This window comes from Verruconis gallopava (assembly GCF_000836295.1).
Source record: "Verruconis gallopava strain CBS 43764 unplaced genomic scaffold supercont1.41, whole genome shotgun sequence".
In the NCBI taxonomy this organism is placed as follows: Eukaryota; Fungi; Ascomycota; class Dothideomycetes; order Venturiales; family Sympoventuriaceae; genus Verruconis; species Verruconis gallopava.
Window position 1 is genome coordinate 134,544 of NW_015622177.1, and position 16,659 is coordinate 151,202.

The following is a 16,659-nucleotide window of genomic DNA, read 5'->3' on the forward strand; positions in this document are numbered from 1 at the left end:
CGTATAGGCAAGGAACTAGATAACACCTGTTTAGTTGATAAGATCCATAAACGGCGTGGTTGGATGTTCTGGGGCAGTTTCAATGGCACTACTAAAGGACCACATCTCTTCTGGGAGAAGGATTGGGGGTCAATCAATAAGGTCGCGTACTGCGATCACATTGTGCCGTTAATCCATGGCTGGATTAGGATGAATCCATACCTCTCTTTCATGCAAGATAATGCTCCTGGTCATCGTGCAAGAGACACCATTCAAGAGTTACAAGATCGCCTGGTTAGGATGATCGAATGGCCACCATTCTCACCTGATCTAAACCCTATTGAGACTATTTGGAATTGGATGAAAGATTATATAGAGAATAAGTGGGTGGGGGGGGGGGGGGGGGATACATAGTTATCCTATGATAACCTGCGTATTGCAGTGAACGAGGCTTGGGCATCCATTACATCTGATCAGCTGCAACGCCTACTAGATACTATGCAAAAGCGCTGTCAAGATGTAATTGATGTAAATGGGGGCCACGCTATATGGTAGCTTATCTAAGCAATATAAATGACACCTAGGATGGTGGCTAAACGCCCCATACTAACGATAATTTGGCCGGATACTACAGTAAGCGAACAACGAGCACCGTCGTCCGGGAACGGAATCCAATCGGTGGCGGATATGCTACCTTGCTGTTGTTTTGTTAGAACAGAGCACATATAGACGTTGGCCCGCCTTCCGCGGAGTATATTCTAGATCGAGAAGCCTGTGCGATAGCAAATAAAAAGGTTCGAACGGGCCGGCATAGCGGCTCCTGCCGCTTCGCCAATCGTCCGTCAAATTTCCTCAGATGTGGTGCTGAACAGACACGCCCACACATACAAGTACACATCTCCACACGCACGTGCACCCGCTGATAAAGACGATGTCGAGACCTTCGATAGCACAGCCGACCAGCATCTGACGTGAGACAAAGTCTGTTCTCTGCCGCCCCCAACCACCAAGAAGGGAGAAGGGAAAAAGAATAGACGGGGAGGGTACTCTTAAGCACAGCTCGGGAGGGTTGAGAAAACAGCGAGACGAATTTCCTGGGGGTCCCAACCAGCACAATAATCGTAGTAAAGAGGATCCAGCCCAACATTGGAGGTCCGGCAGGAAACCCTGGTCGCCGCTGCTCATCACGGAGAGGCAAGGATGATGCGGGTCTTGGGACGAATCAAGCGCGGCGGCCTTACGGCAGACTTCAAAACTTTCATATTCTCTTCCACTGCACTGTCGAGTCATGGACTTCCCAGGAAGCCGTAGCGGCCCCGCCCCAGCGTTCCAACAATTCAATCTTGCTTGCATCGTCTGGGTCGCTGAAACAACCGTTTGCCTGGTAGCAACGAGGGCCCACGGCTTCTCTGTCAAAGACACCCTGCGAACAGAAACAGCACGGAGCAAGGAATAAGGGCACGCGTGTCAACCTAAGTGGAGTAAGGACAAGTCATCAAATGATGGAGAATGATTGAAACATATGTTGGCTGGCATTGCTTGATTTGATCTCTTCTTCTTCAACCCCAGCTTCTCTGCAAGACGTGCACGTCGGACTTTTGTTCCTACAATGCCTGAACCCCCTTGCCGCGGTATCCGAAAAGCTGGTACTCGAATGAAGCCCAACAGAAACACCAGAATTGAAAAAGGATTGAATTTTATGACAACTGGTGACGTATGTAAGTTATAATGTGAAAAAATGTAGATTAAATGAAGACCCCAAGCTCGCCTCTCCAAGTTCTGTCTGCTTCGTCGTAACAGTGGGTTCGTCTCCGTTTTCGTGAATGCCAAACAAGAGTTCGTAGTTGCTGAATCGAATGAGGTCGATGCTTATCCAAACACTTTAGACACAAATGAGAAAGGCGAGTCAATGAAAAGGCGTAATGAGACGGTCGATGTGTGCTCGATGGGCTGGTGTCGTAGCGCAGGCCGAATACGAGGACCTTGATTTTGCACCCTCTTAACCTGGTTGCATTGAAAATTATCGAGAGATATCCCAAAAATTTGGAAACGCCCAGAAGGATCCCAGATAATTGCATAAAAAAAAAGAAATTTCCTGGACTCTCACAAGACGAAGTGGTAGGTGAAGCTGAGCACTTCGTAACCTTCTTTTGCGCCGTCTCGTGTCGCAAAGAAGAGAAACAAACCCGCAGAGAAAACGCCATCAAGATGTGCTGAAGCCATTGGGTATTTTAATATAAAAATATTCCCGTCAAGCAAAGTCAATCTTATGCGTCAAGGACATCAGCCACCAGCAATAGACAAACAATCAAGTTTTGTTTCCGGAGACATGGTGATTGGAGCACGTGCTTAACCAACAACGGGAAGACGACGCCGTCTTTCCGTCCCATCGGCGCGTCTGTAGCTCATGGCGGCTTCGTCCAGAGCAGCCTGAGGATCATCGTCAACGCCGTCAGCGTAGGCATACTTGTTCTCCATTGGAGACGAGGGAGGACGAGCACCTCCGCGAAGAGGCTGATCCATATGACTTCCGTCAAAGGTGGAGTCCCAAGTTCGCTTAGTGGCACCGGACGGTTGTGTCATATTTTGGAATCTGGGTGGGGCGACTGAAGCGGATGGGTAGTACCCTTGTTGATCTGCCGAGGGAACGGACGGGGCCTGCTGCTGATACGGAGAAATGGAGTCGTGCTTCGACGTCGAGGGCGAGTGAGCCGGACCAGACGAGAAGTGAGGCTGCATCGGAATGTTCTGGTGCGGTGACTGCGCTGGCTGGATTTGAGCGTTCATCGGCCGTCCGTACGAATCTACTTGACCGAAAGGCGCTCCAGATTGGCTGCTGCTCGGATACGAGACAGGCTGTGATGTCGGAACTGGAGGTGGCGGCCCGGATGGAGGGGCTGGGTAAGAGTCGATGCTGTTGTGACGCATGTGTCCGTTCTGCTGCTCGTAGGAGGGGTATTGCGGCGTCGCGAAGTTGTTGTATTGACCGTTGACCGCAGGTGATGGGTAATTCTGTTGATGATACGGCTGAGGTGGCTGCATGCCGTAGTTGTTCACTGGCGGGGGCGGTTGCTGCCACTGTGGAGCCATTTGCGGCGGATACATGGCCTGCGGTGTCTGTGGAGCCATGGCGCTGGGATATTGCTGGGAACCTGGCGGCTGGTATGCCTGGTTGATTTGCTCTACAGATGGACGCCTACCGGTCATGTGCGAGACCTGGCTAGCATTGCTGACCGAGCGAGGACGGTCGATGTCATGCATGGGCATCTGCGGTGTTGATCCCGGATGGGGCTTAACATAGACATCCGGCGTCGCAGAGGCTCTGCTGCGTTGGAATTCATGATCATCGTAGTCGTTGTCGTAATCATGGCCGGCCTTGGTCTCCCGTCGTCTCATGCGGACGTCACGTCGGATGCGGACACGGCAGCCCTGCTCGGCAACAAGTTTGCTCAACGAAGTGCTCTCGGACAAGCCCGGGAACTTCTTGGCGCTAAAGACGGTGAAAGGGACGGACTTGACCTCCAGTCTGTGAGAGACGTGGGCGCTCTTCTGAATCTCCGCGTTCTGAGGAGTCTCCGTGTCCAGGTCCTTCGAGTCCTTCAACTCTTCATAGAGCGAGAAGCCGAGGCGGTACTTGCCCTCGTGTCGCACCGACAAGTCGGGAAAGATGAAGTAGCCGGCAGGCGACGGACGGTCGAGGTATGCCATGCCTGAGACAGGAGTGCCAGTCAGAACGGGGAAGGCCGGCTGCGACGGAGGTACGCGGCCCTGGGCGAGGGGACGGGCATTCTCGAGCGTTGCGAAGAGGAAGAAGTTTGCGTTGTACTGGAAAGTGATGTCGTTCTCGGCATTGGCGCCTTCGTACACGCGCAGGTCGACGATTGGGGGTGGATCAACAGGGCGCCTGTCAGCAGATGCTTCACCATCGTCAGCACGGTTGGACGACTTGCTTTTCGAGGATCGGTGGACCATTGCCGGCCAACTTACACTTTGCACCGGACCCGCAGGCCCTAGCACGCTCCGGCTGTTGGATCACCTGCATAACATAACATAGGTAATCTTTCGGCCCTCCTTTGTGATACGCGACGACGTCGCCTTCGTCTCGTTGGCGACAGGAATGACACCGGCGGACGCCATGGTTGACAGGAAAGACGGGGAGGCTGCCTTGCGGAATGAAGGAATTACGACGGGAGCGAAAAGCCTGGAAGACAGCGGGTCAGCGGCTGGTATAAAGAGGGATTCCGACGGGCGGAGTGGGCAGTTTGATGGGAGCGAGTCGTGCGAATTGATCCAGGCGCCACGCAGCTGGCTGAGACAGGCTTCCGAGTCTTGCATCTTGCATGAACCGGAAACTGGCCCATTCTTCGGTCGACGTTTGACAATCATTTGCAACCATTGTCTGGTAGCCTGTTTTGGCGTTTTGGGTACGCCAGCGATAGGGTTCCCAGAGCCGTGGGAGGCGCTGTGATTTGACGAGGAACGGGTGGGCCAGGAACGAGGGCTTTAAACAAAGAAAAACTTACAAGAACACGAACGAAGCAGGTCAGCAGCGACAAATATGTGCAGTCGAAAGGAAAGGTAATGACCTTGCGTGGTGCTATCGGCGGGACGAAGTGGTGCAGAAGATGGTGGCCCGTAGCGCAAGAATTTTGGGGGGGAGGGGGGGGATATGGGAGGGAGGAGGATCAGAGAGCCTCGTGGAGAGACTGCAGAAGCGTGCGCAGGAGGAGCAGATGACGAGCGAACGAGGGGACGACGGCGCGGACAAGACAACTTGAAGCCTCGAGCTCCGACTGCGAGCGGACAGGGAGCGAGCGAAGCAGGTTGTCTCTCCCGCAGAGGACGAAGCGACGAGGAGGAAGACGACTGAGCTGGAGGGAGGAAAGGACGAGTGAGGGAGAGGGATGAAGAGTAAGGGAAAGCGCAGGTGCGGAAACCAAGCAGCACGCGGCGTTCGAAGGGGAGGGGCCTACAGAGGCAGGCCGGGCTGCGAGGGTGGTCTGTGGCAACGGGGGGTGGTGAGTGAGCGGCACAGGCTGGGGCGCCGGCGGTGGGGGTGCGTGTACGCGCGCCCAGCCAACCACGCACGCCGCTCGGACCGGGGCAGAGGGAGGCGCACGCGTGAGCGTGTTTGCTCGGCCCAAACACGGCGCGCTTCAGTGGGCGGTGGTCGTGCAGGACGAGCAGTACGCAGGCACACACACGCCCGCACTAACGGACGGCACGGGGGCCCTTAGTGGACCCAAGCGTGCGGGCCCGGGCAGTCCAGGCTAGCGTCCGGCCTGAGCTGGCCAGTCCGCTCCTGCCCCACAAGCCGCCCGGCGACGGCTGTCTGAGCTGCTAGGACCAATGGGTGCTAGCGCCAGTCCAGCCCGGCCCCGCTGCAGTGGCGGTCCACGCCCAACCAATGGGCTCGCGGCGCCACAGTAGTGCCTGCGCCCGGCGCGCTACACGTTGGACGTGACAGCCAAACGCAATCAGACTCGCTGTCTGCGCCCGTCGACGCCCGGCCGATCCACTGTGAGACAGCTGCGTGCTACCTGTACTCCGGCCTCCGCACCACCACTTGTGCTTGTACGCCTCTTGTCCTCTCCGGTGCTGTTCCACGGCTGGGAATGGCCGCCAGAGCAGACCGTCGTGCCACGAGCATCGCCTGCCATGCGCGTTGCAGACGCTGCCTCTGGCCGCTCCCTTCCCCATCGTCATCCACTGCCTTTCATTCGCTCGTCCCATTGCTCTTGCCCGCCCCCTCTTCGTCCTTCTCCCTTCCCTTTCGCCAGCCCGTTTTCCTCCCGGCACTCACGTCAACTCTCGTACCTGATCCCCCGACCTCTCTCGCCTCTCAACCCCGTTCGCTACCCGTGACTCAGTAGTGCGCTTGCAGGTCCAGTTTATCGCCGCAGCGCTTCTGCCGCAAGAAACCCTCGCAGCTCCCAGTCAAGCACCCGCCGTCGGGAGTCCCTGTAAGACCACCAATTTGGTGCGCTTCCATGGCTGCGTGGCGTATCTCGTCTGCTCCCTGACTGGTCGCCGCTCCACGGCAGGCTTTCTCGCTTGATCCTTTCAATCCCATGATCCCAGAGGGCAAGCACATGGCGTTTTCTTTCCTCTCGGGATCGACAAGGGCTGCCGATGTTCTTTCCTCTAGCTCTGGGGATCCTGCCGAAGTCAGTCGCCAGAAGGATTGGCCATCCCTAAAAGCAGTCCCCACGGCCAAAAAATATCGTGATTTGGACGCGACAGATCTACATGCAGGCAGCCGTCTAATTGCCAGAAGAAAAGCGGACAAAGAGGCGCCTTGCATTTTGGTCATTCGCCAAGGCGCACATGGCTGACTGCTGGACGGGCTTCGTGCCCAGCCAGACGCAACAAGAGCCGGCCCCGGATGTGCGCTGGTCCCCAATCGCAACCTGCCAAAGCGAGATAAGGCAGCGCAGCGCAGGACTCGAATTTTTTTTTTTTTTTTTGCGCCAAAATGTGCATGATTTGACTCCCGCCGTGGATGAGCGCGCACACTGCGCTCCGTCTTGCCGCATGCACGCCTTTCCTCAATACAATTGGCAAAAGTCAGGAAGAGTGTAGCTTCCAGTTTCTCTTCTCTGGCTTTTGATTCGAAAAGAAATCGACATTGCCTATCTTCGTTCGTGCATGGGCGGATCAGCCATTCAACACCCAGAGCGATGCCCAGTTCCTCGAACGTGCTCACGCGAAGGCGGCCATGGTAAAAGTCGTGCTCACGACTCTTTGGCCCGCTGCAAAGGAGGGTGGGAAACAAAGAGAAAGGCGAGGGCGTGCCCTGCATGGAATCACGGCTGTTCCAGAGCACAAGCGAATCGTCGTTTTGATTTCCTCTGCCTCTGCGCCGTTGGACAAGCAACCCCTGTTCGTGGTCTCATGCACGACGACAAAGCGAGAACCGTCGTTCCATCAGACGTTGTGCGATCCTCTGATCTTTTAGCCTTTCTGGACTGTGGGACAGCTGTTCTTGTGATTCGCCACGGGCTGCCATGTTGTGCCTTTTCCATCCTCTCTGCGTCCCCCCATCGGAGGCGGGTGCACACAAAACGGCCCGTGTGCTGTTGGCTGTCCCTTTTTTTGGCGGCACCAGCAGTAGAAAAAACACGTCGCTCCGTCAACGAAACGCAAAAGTCGCAGACAACCGTGCGGCATCGCGCCTGACGTTTCGCTGCTGTCGCATTGCGCGATGCACGGACATAGCCGGTAAAGTGGGAGGAGAGCTGAAATGCCCGCGAAGTCGGGAATATGCCCAGTGTCTCGGTGTCATGTCAGGGAAATGTCCGGCTGCACAGCACCCCAACACCTTGGTAACGACTCGCACGACGGAGGGACCGTCCGGGCTTCGCAGGACGACCGACGAGCGAAGACACAACATCTCCACGACGCTGGGAGGACGGAACAGCCTAGAACCGAGCACCCCTATTCTTTGACTCTCGGTTCCTTTTGTTGGAAGGGCGTTTGTTTGGGTCCCCATCATTCGCGTCCTTGCCTGTGGATTAAAAAGTGCGTTCGACGGTAGCGACGCATTGCAAAACTTTGGTGGAGGGTGAGAGAAGCGAGTGAGACGGGCCCCAACAAGCAAGACGGGAGCAGAATTTGGCGCGTGTGGGTTTCGTAGTGCCTGGAATCTTGGTGCGCTTTGTACAACTACCACGACTACCGTACATTGGTACTACTGTTGGTAGTGGAAGCAGTAGTAGGTCTAGCACCTACCTCCACGCAGCTGAGGACTGTTCGCCTACTGTGCTTTTCCGCACTACGAGTGGTGACCTTGTGAAGAAAAAAACAAGCTACATACTGGCTTACCCGTCATTGGCTCCCGACGAAACATGGGAGGAACCGTGCCCGAGATGAGTCCTTCTGAAGGGCCCGAATCGCTGGCGCGGATACAGATCCCGCTCGTCAAATCTTGCTCTGCTGACACATAGGGCCGCTGCGTCCGCTGCGTCTCAATTGGCTCGCTTGTGCTGTTGTCTCGCAAGCAAACCCAGCCCATCACCTGAGGCAAAAGCCAAACCTCTAGGCCCCATGAGGGGGCGATCGGTTCTCTGCTGATTATTGCCTTTCTACGGAGGCGCCTTTCAAAAGTTTCTTATCGGGTCCGCGCACGTCCAAATTGGGAGGCAAGTATTGGCCCCATCAAAATGCTAGGCAGATGGACGATTTCTCAAAACATCGTGTATAGACACGTAGGTACTTGAAAAATGACTATAAATTATAATCTTGGTGATTTATAACGTTGTGGTGTTATAGAAATCTATACCGATGCCGAACTGTCATCAGATTCACACTCGGTATCAGTATCAAGTGCCGGCGATTGCTTTGCTTTGGTTTTTATGCTTGAACACCCTCGTAGTTGTTATCACCTCTGAGTGCAATTATGATTGGTATATGGATCATGATCCTTTTAATCCATCCTTGTATCTTGGTTTGCTCAAGTTGTTGCCACCATTCGGTCCACAGCTTGTATGCTTCTTCTTTGTACGCGGCGCTATGCCTTTGGATGTGAACCGTTTACCGTCATACCATGCTGGCTCAATTGCGTTCAGATCTGTGACTATTGCCAGGCCAGACAAGGCCCAGGACATCATGCATATTGTATATGATCGATTGTATGCGGTGTGAGTGTGATGGGGCACCATCTTCCTGTATAGTCGTATATCAGGCCGATCTGTCATACATTCCTTGGCAAACGGTATTAGCTTAGGTAGCATAATTGGTGTCTGACACCGATACCAGTCTATACCGCCTCAACCACCGCCTCTTTTCAGTTTACCATTTTTAGTGATAAACCTCCATCTAGGTTGTCGGTCTGGTATATTACGAAGCTGCAGTTGTCTCATTGAGTTATTGAGCTCCCATTCTTCACGTAAGATAGGCTCAATTATAGAGTTAAGTTCATAAAGATATGGCCGTGATTCTCTCACCTCTTTCGGTGTCTCGTTCTTCCATATATGCATAGGCCCTTTCTTATCGTAGGTGAAGCATGCCCAGAACATAAATTCAGAGTAACCAGACCATCGTGGTCTGACGCAGCTCTTGCTATATCGTTCATTCAATAACCGCCATACTCCGTACCCACCCCGTCGGTGGCCTAGCACAACTGACGTCTCATCACTCCATATAACATCCTTCCAGTCTTCATGTGCCTAATGGGCATGGTTGAGGCACCACTGTAATCGAGCATCCTTCATTTCTCGAGTGAACCCTGGCTTTCTTGTTGCCTTGGGCCTTTCAACAGCCATTCTTTCATAGGATACGTCATACGTTAGCCTCGCTGATGGGCATGCCTGAAGTAGTTACTTCATCAGAAATATAAGTATAGCTCTTTTCACGTCCAAAGCGATCGGTAAGGATATTTTGAAGTACCTTCTGATGGATAGCCTCATTTTCCACTATGCTGGGCCGTCCAGAACGATCTGCATCCTGAACGTGTATATCAAGTATCCGGCAAGGCCTCGCTGCTGGGTCGAACCCCCGTGACTTAGCCTTTCGTACAACAGCATTGGCAGTTGCTTTTTCTATACCAGCGAGCTCGTAGATTTTGCGTATTGCTTAGGCCAGCAGTCTTATATGCAAGCACTTGTGCTCGGGTGGCATTATCATAGTTTGATGTCTTTTTTCGAGGCATTGACCAACGATGATAGAGTCCATTCTGCTTTATTAACGAGGTAATATGTGCACAGTCTTACGTCCGAAAGCGGTGAATGATAGCAATAGTTATGTAGAATAGGATTCTATCATGATTTGACGGTGTGCTTCACAAGAAAAGTGTGCAGAAGGCCTTATACAATGCAGCGATGGGTGGTGTTGGCTGCATTTGGAAAGTGGTTCGACTCCGGTTTGGGTTAGACTGTGTGCACGGATCCGATAACAAACTTTTGAAAGGCACCTCCGCCACGTTCGCCTGCTCCAGCGCCGTCTCTGGTGCTGAGTCTCCAGCTCCGTCGTCTCTTGCCCAGGTTGTGCGTAAATCTTGTTCGACAGGTCTGTGCAATCTGACCATATTCGCCAAGCCACCTTCCTTAGGGCATTGTTGTTCCTGTGTAGCATTTACCTCATTGCCTGCCGGCTCACTCCTGCTGCTGCTGCTGCTCTAGCACAGAAGTCGATCCGTCAAACAACGTGACGTTCTAGTTCTATTGATCAACACGTGGCAACGGGCGTGATAGGCTCAACATTATACCCCCCCAAGATGCGTATGCCCTTTTGATGGCAAAAAGTTGGTGATCCAAGTAGCTTGGTTTACACTCTGTACATTCGAATTTCTTTTCGTTCCAAACAAAGTCCGTGTAGCTTGCAAACAGCATACTTCTATTTCAACGTGAGCTGCCGTTGAACCTGAAATACGCGCGAGACACAGATTGCTGAACTGGGATTTATTTTCCGCCCCTTGAAATGTAAAGTTTCCGCATCTAGAACTACGTGCATCGCTCACATTCACGATACAGACAAACCAAAGTCGTGTCCACCGGTAGACTCTCCCTAGAAGCAGACATGGACCAGGAGCGGCCCGTCTACTATGCCAACGAGCTTAAGCCAGTGGACATTACGGAACCGAGCCTCAGGCAAATCGTTCAAGAGCTGGAAGGTGATATACAAAAAGGAATTGAGGCCATCAAGAGAGAGGACGGCGCAAGTCATATCGAGAACTTCGGGTCGATCTTTAGTGGGTATCTTGGTAAACGCCACCCTTCTCTACAACACTCCGCGTCGAGCGTATTTCCACGCTCGGGAAAAAGAAACACAAGGGCCGTTGAACAGACGAGTCTACTTATGCAAGCACAACATTGGACAGGTAAATGCTGATCCTCGCAATCGCAGGGGAAGCATACGCATTCTTGTGGCTTGACTATCAGTCGAGAGATTCACACAAGACCGGAGATGCCACTGGCGCCACTGCACCGAATCTGCTGCAAGACGCCCGGCTCAGGATCGACATGAGCATCGGGCTCTCCACTCGAGATGTCAACCCGGGCCGGCCGTCGCCCATCACGTCGTCCACCATCGGTGCGCTCGTGCTCCGCGTGCTGTCCGGGCAGTGGCAGGAACAAGATCCAAAAAACCTTCTTGCGGTGTTGGAGATTGCCGTCGCCCAGGGGCCAACCTTTCGGTTCCTGGATCGTCCCATGGGCGTGGACGAGCTCGTGTACGGCCGTGCCGGCCTGCTGTGGGCCATCCTGGAGATCTGGAAGAGATGTCCGGATCAAGAGACGCAGAGTGCCTTCGCGCCCGTCTTCCAAAGCGTGCACAGGCTCGTGAGGGCCATCGTCGACGCGGGACACGCCGGTGCGAAGGCCTACCGCGACCGAGCGGCCAAGGAGAGCTCGGTGGACATGCCACTCATGTGGCCGTGGTTCGACGACTTTTACGCCTTGGGCACAATGCACGGCATATCGGGCGTGCTTGGGACTCTGCTGGATCCTGCCTTGCCCCGACACGCAATGTTCGTCGTCGACGCGTACGAGAAAATGGCCCAGACCATCTCCGCTCTTTGCAAGCTCTGCATTCAGGACGACGGACATCTCGCGATGACCGTGCCCCCGCGGCCGACATCTCGGCCCATGCCTCTCGTGCAGATCTGCCATGGTGCGCCTGGCGTGCTCACCCTACTCGCAGCGGCGAGGCGCAATGCCAGATTTGCAGCGCAGTACTGGACTGCGGAGTGGGATGAGGCCATCGCTCGCGCGAGCGACGTGATCTGGAAGCAAGGCCTTCTTTCCAAAGGCTGCAGCCTGTGCCACGGTCTAGCAGGCAACGCACTGTCCCTGCTGCTCGTCGTCGATCCACTTGGTGACACCAGTACGGACGGCTACCTGGCGGCAGCTCTGGCCATGCTCCTGGAGGCAAAGTCGACGCCGCCATTCTGCTCGGGAGAGACGAGGTACCGCATGCCGGACCGTCCATGGAGCCTGTTCGAAGGCTTGGCCGGTGTTTTGTGCGCGTGGAGCGAGGCGAGCTTGCTCATCAAGCTGAAGCTGAAGGTCATGGACCGCACAAAGCAAGGGATGGTTGACCCGACCCTTCTCGCCAAAGATGAGGAAATCAAGGAGCTCCAACGCCGCCTCTTGGGCTTTCCGTGTCTCGTCGGCGGCGTCAGCGGAGACGCCCAGTCATCGTTCCTTACATGAAGGGCCTCCCTGGGCGTTGCAAAGGAAACCAACGGTAGACTTGGAGCTGCAAGCTACGCGGAAACCGCTGTGGCAGGCATGAACGTGTTCGAAATCACGGTTTCGCCGTTCGGGACTGAAGTGGCATGGTATCAAGCGTTTTTAGGTCGAGAAGCGATGTGAAGCGTACACTTGCATCTGCAGGGATCGGCGCCATCTGTTCTGCATACCGTGGGCATTCTCTTGATCGCAGAGCAAGAATGCATGACACATGTTGGGCTTGCCGCAAAGACCCAAGTACTTCTGAGCGATTTGCCTTCCTGACGAGCAAAGAGGGGGGATACAGCTAACGACCTCTTCAACTGCTTTGTATACATGCTAAGTGTCCTGAGTCTCAAATCCAAAGCTTCGCTTGATTTAGCCCTGCTAAAGACATTGTGAGCAGTCAAGCTCAGCCTAGCGAACCTACGTTGCGGCTGTTTCATTCTGACGAATTTGATTCTCAATTGATCGCAGCTTAAGGACGCAGTATCTGGTTGGCTGACAAAGCCCGTTCAAACAATTATCCTTTGACGTTTGAACCCAAGCTGTCTATTGTTAAGCGACGAGCAGTCCATCGCTTGAGATGATCAGGCACTTCTTCCGGGATCCATGCTATGAAATGAACATCTGTTCCTTTTTTTTTTGTGTACGAATGTTCGGTGCAAGAATTGATTTCTGTTACATAGCTCCTGGCTCCCTCAACATGTAGACGACATGAGCCTGAAACAAAGACAGCATCGTGATCTCCTGGTTGGCTTGAAAACGCAGAACGGATGGGAAGGTGAAGAATTGCACAGTAATGTGGCTACATCAGGGGCGTTCATTAGCGAAGACGTTCAAATATAAGTTTTCAATGCGCCGAATATGCTTTCTCAATAATAACTCGGTACAGCTACGGCAGCGAGCCCAACAGGCAAGCCACACTCATCGGTTGATAAAGCCGCTGGCACACATCGAAATCGTGGGCACGTTGTGCTATATAAGCAGCGGTATAGAAACAACATTGGCACGCAGGCCATGTCATGACAGGAAGAGAAACCCGCAAGATGTCACAGTCGCGTCTAGAAAGAAGAGGGTAGAAGGGCTAGCAACGCAGTACAAGATTCTAAGAAAGGGAAGCTCAGAGCCTCAGGCGAATGATTAACCAAGAGAGCAAGGGGTCCAGTCCGCAAAGGGCTATACTTGATACCCGGTTGTACGTCTTTCCATTGACCTGGAGGGTCTGTGGACGCAGGCTCTTTAATTCAAAGATTAGAGCATAAGTTTAGGGGCTCAAAGTGTGGTAGATGGATGGAAATCCAGCCTACCAAAAGAGGCTCGCCGATTTGGTAGCAACAGAGCAGCGAGTTGGCTAAAAAAGGATTTTCCAACTGTATTTGCTGCAGTCCGCCTTTCCACACGCTTGTCGCGATGCCCACCTACTTTCACGTTCGGCCATAGGCACTAGACTTTACTGCCCGAGATCATGAGTATCCCTCGCAGACCATGCGAGCGCCCAGGAAAGCTGGGATCTTCGCTGGATATTCTGCGATGCTTTGCACATCCAGAGAGAGCCGATAACGATGTTAACTCGTTCCCGAGCCTGTATCGCGTAAGGTCTACCCAATGTGCTTGGTCCTTGGGTGAAAATTTGGACACTAAAGTGCAGAGTCCACGGCACATAGCTGAACTCACCTTTTACGCCGAAAAGCTCGCACTTCGTTTGGCTTTTTGTTGCATTCTCACGAGTGCTGAAGTGTTGAAAGGAAAGGATTATTCAATCCACTCCATCGTGCTTGCTCTCGTTCTCACATCCACCTGTCTTCTTCTCTTTTTCAAGGCTTGTCCCAATTCAGTTGATTCAAGCACTTTCACGAGGATGAGTTCTCCAACACAGCAAGCCGGTCGCACAGCTCTTCCTGCAAGTTATTAATATGATGTTCGAACGAGGCCTTTTTCGTCATTTATGGATGTCGTTTCAACCGACTTATGATCCTCAGACCGAGGTATAGGGACATTCGTGCAATGGATTGTAAAGCGGTATGAACTTGACGCCACTATTCACATATTACACGTTTTACCCAGGTCGTCTTGCGAGTCCAGTCGACATGCCATCTTTGTCTAGGATACTGTACCACAGTAGATGAGTTGAAGGGATCAATGAAGCGACCAATGAAACGACCTATGAAACGACCTGGAGGACACGGCTGCTTTCAGCGCGTGAGACAGGAAGACATTCTGCAAGGTCCTGACGGAGTAGGAGCAAGGAGTTCCTCTCAATTAGGAGCCGGAATCCAGTTTGCATCAAAGGGGCCGACGGGACAGCAGTAACGCACGATGGGGCAGTGAACAAAGTATGCAACTACTCTCGAAGAGGCGCTGCTTGATAATTGCTACAAATGTCTGACAAGACCTTGATCACGCACGTATAATTTGGGCCGGGGGCCGTAGGAGTGGCATGCATGACGCAATATATAGATTAAACTTTCATGCCACGAAGGAACGGGCGGAGGCTGTGGACGCAAAGTGTGAGAAAATGCCTGAAAAATTGGGTCCAACAGAGAATAAAACGGCCCTCTCTATGAGCCGTGTCTCAGGAGCGTCTGTCACAAGATGTCCCGACGATCCGGAGGGGAAAGCTTCTTAAGTTATGCTGCGGGCCTGGCTGGGCGAGGTGAGATCGATGCCGGTGATTCGCTGGTTGTTTGAAGAAACAGATTCTGCTGCAAGGAGAGAGATGATGGCGGAAGGGATAGAGGTGGTATCTACTGTGTATATGCTCGAGCAGGCAGACGAGGGTGACAAATGGCGTTGGGCATAAACAACACGGTCACGGCTTGGACGGTCGTTCTTACTGCAACAATGCAAGAAGAATGGACTCTTTCCGCAAGTCGCATTGGGGAGCAGTTGCCTTGGCCCAAGGCTCGGAGTCTCCAGCCACATCACGTGTCGAAGACGAAGTGGAACATCGGAGGCAGCTCACAGTGGGCTGAAAGGGCTGATGGAAGGCGTGGCGGATGGACTCTCTGCTCAGGCAGACGAACCATGGCACGCGTGCTGGGGCCTTTGGCGGGCAACAGCAATTGGCGGAGGGCTAAATTAAGGTCGTTCATGCGACATGACACAATTGAGACCAAGAGGCGAGTGACGAGGGGTGTTCACGATCGGGAACGTCAGTAGTGAGCTGGCACGGGGAAGTACGGAGGTGCAGAGTACTATGGACATCATCGCAAGAGCAATTAATTCCTTCGCGCCAAACAACCGGCAACACGAGGTGGCCAAGTGGAGATTTGTTTCTCGAAAGATGGACTGGGGTGTGGCAGGTGAGGGAAATGAGCCGTGGGTGAACATCGTCTTTATTGTGGCTCCAAGCAGGTAGCGTTTCGAAATTGGCCCTCCTAGCTCGGCACATGACAGACGGCTGACATTTACGATGTACGGAGTACAGTTGTCCATATTTTTTGTGACCTCGCCTGTCAACGCAGAAGCAAGAGAAGGTGGTCGAGTCCATGCTGGGGCGAGGGGATGGGGCAGCAGGACTGGAGCCGGAAAGCGCGCCAGCGACGGCGAGGGTAGCATGGCAATGACGTCCTATGTGCGTGTCCATACGAAGGGGACAGAGACTTGAGCGTGATGCCAGAGCCAGGACATGGGTTGTGAGATGGAGACGAATGGACGTTGGACGATACGTGATGGGGATGGATACAGCGAGCAGGTTAGCAAAGGTGATGATGACGATGATGACGATGATGCGGCTAGTGCCCGTCCATCTTGGGCTTCTCGCGCGCCATTATCATTGGACGCGCCAGGTTTCGACTTGTCCGTTTTGCTGGCGCAGCGCAGGAAGAAAAAAGAAGGCGAAGGAAGGTAAAATGGCAGCCGGCCAACAGAGCACAGCGCCGATCTTCCTTGCTTCGAGCTTGACACGCTGCACGCGCGCAATGCCGCACGCGCTTGCACCGTGTTCCTCTTGCGCGGGCATGCATCGCGGACTGGCCGTCTGTCTGCACCAACAGACGAAGATGAACAGACAGCAGGGATGGGCGTCGTGCTCCCCCAGCCGGGGAGGATGGACGTCGTCTTCGCCGGCGAAGTCTGGTGTCTCTGGCGCGAGACTTGCCCGGCGGTGTCTTTCTGGGGGTGCTGGTGGTAGCGATGACGTCGAGCTCAGCGACGGCAAGGAATAAAGGCGCGGTTGGTCGTGCTGGCGCGAGCGGACTGGCGGCATGGTGCCAGAGGATGGCCTGGCCTGTGACCGAGCTCCTGGCAGAATTCCTGGCAGAATTCCTGGCAGAATTCCTGGCAGGGACACGTTCTGCGGCACGCAAGTCGAGCTGCTGTGCAACAACCAGAGCAAGACGGCGTGTCGCTGGTCGTGGTGGATCTGGCGGCGATGGCAGCGGCGGGCAGGCGCAAGCTGGCGAAGGACCGCCCGGGGGGTCGCGCCAGTGGCCGTGCCGGGCTGTAGCGGGCCTAGCGCCGGGGCCCGCACCAGCCTTCATCTCCCCTCGTCCGCATGCGGCATCACGCC

At 54.0% G+C, this 16,659-nt stretch overlaps 2 protein-coding genes across 2 annotated transcripts; one reads left to right on the forward strand and one right to left on the reverse strand.

Moving 5' to 3' along the window:
* Positions 1 to 1,329: 1,329 nt before the first annotated feature.
* PV09_08469 (uncharacterized protein) lies at positions 1,330 to 4,895 on the reverse strand. The gene is made up of 3 exons (XM_016362378.1): positions 4,503 to 4,895; positions 3,967 to 4,180; positions 1,330 to 3,896 (listed from the first exon to the last, which is right to left on the reverse strand). Exons 2-3 carry the CDS (start codon positions 4,019 to 4,021, stop codon positions 2,329 to 2,331), a joined length of 1,623 nt encoding a protein of 540 aa, XP_016209826.1. The 5' UTR covers positions 4,022 to 4,180; positions 4,503 to 4,895; the 3' UTR covers positions 1,330 to 2,328.
* A 5,050-nt stretch (positions 4,896 to 9,945) lies between these two features.
* PV09_08470 (uncharacterized protein) lies at positions 9,946 to 13,485 on the forward strand. Its single transcript, XM_016362379.1, has 3 exons — positions 9,946 to 10,397; positions 10,449 to 10,678; positions 10,822 to 13,485. Exons 2-3 carry the CDS (start codon positions 10,495 to 10,497, stop codon positions 12,126 to 12,128), a joined length of 1,491 nt encoding a protein of 496 aa, XP_016209827.1. The 5' UTR covers positions 9,946 to 10,397; positions 10,449 to 10,494; the 3' UTR covers positions 12,129 to 13,485.
* The last annotated feature ends 3,174 nt before the right edge of the window (positions 13,486 to 16,659 follow it).

Coding starts and splice junctions, on each gene's coding strand:
- PV09_08469 (XM_016362378.1), bottom strand. CDS start 4,021: ATGCAGGTGATCCAACAGCCGGAGCGTGCTAGGGCCTGCGGGTCCGGT. Junction 3,897..3,966: donor CTGCGGGTCCGGTGCAAAGT/GTAAGTTGGCCG, acceptor ACGATGGTGAAG/CATCTGCTGACAGGCGCCCT.
- PV09_08470 (XM_016362379.1), top strand. CDS start 10,495: ATGGACCAGGAGCGGCCCGTCTACTATGCCAACGAGCTTAAGCCAGTG. Junction 10,679..10,821: donor GATCTTTAGTGGGTATCTTG/GTAAACGCCACC, acceptor TCGCAATCGCAG/GGGAAGCATACGCATTCTTG.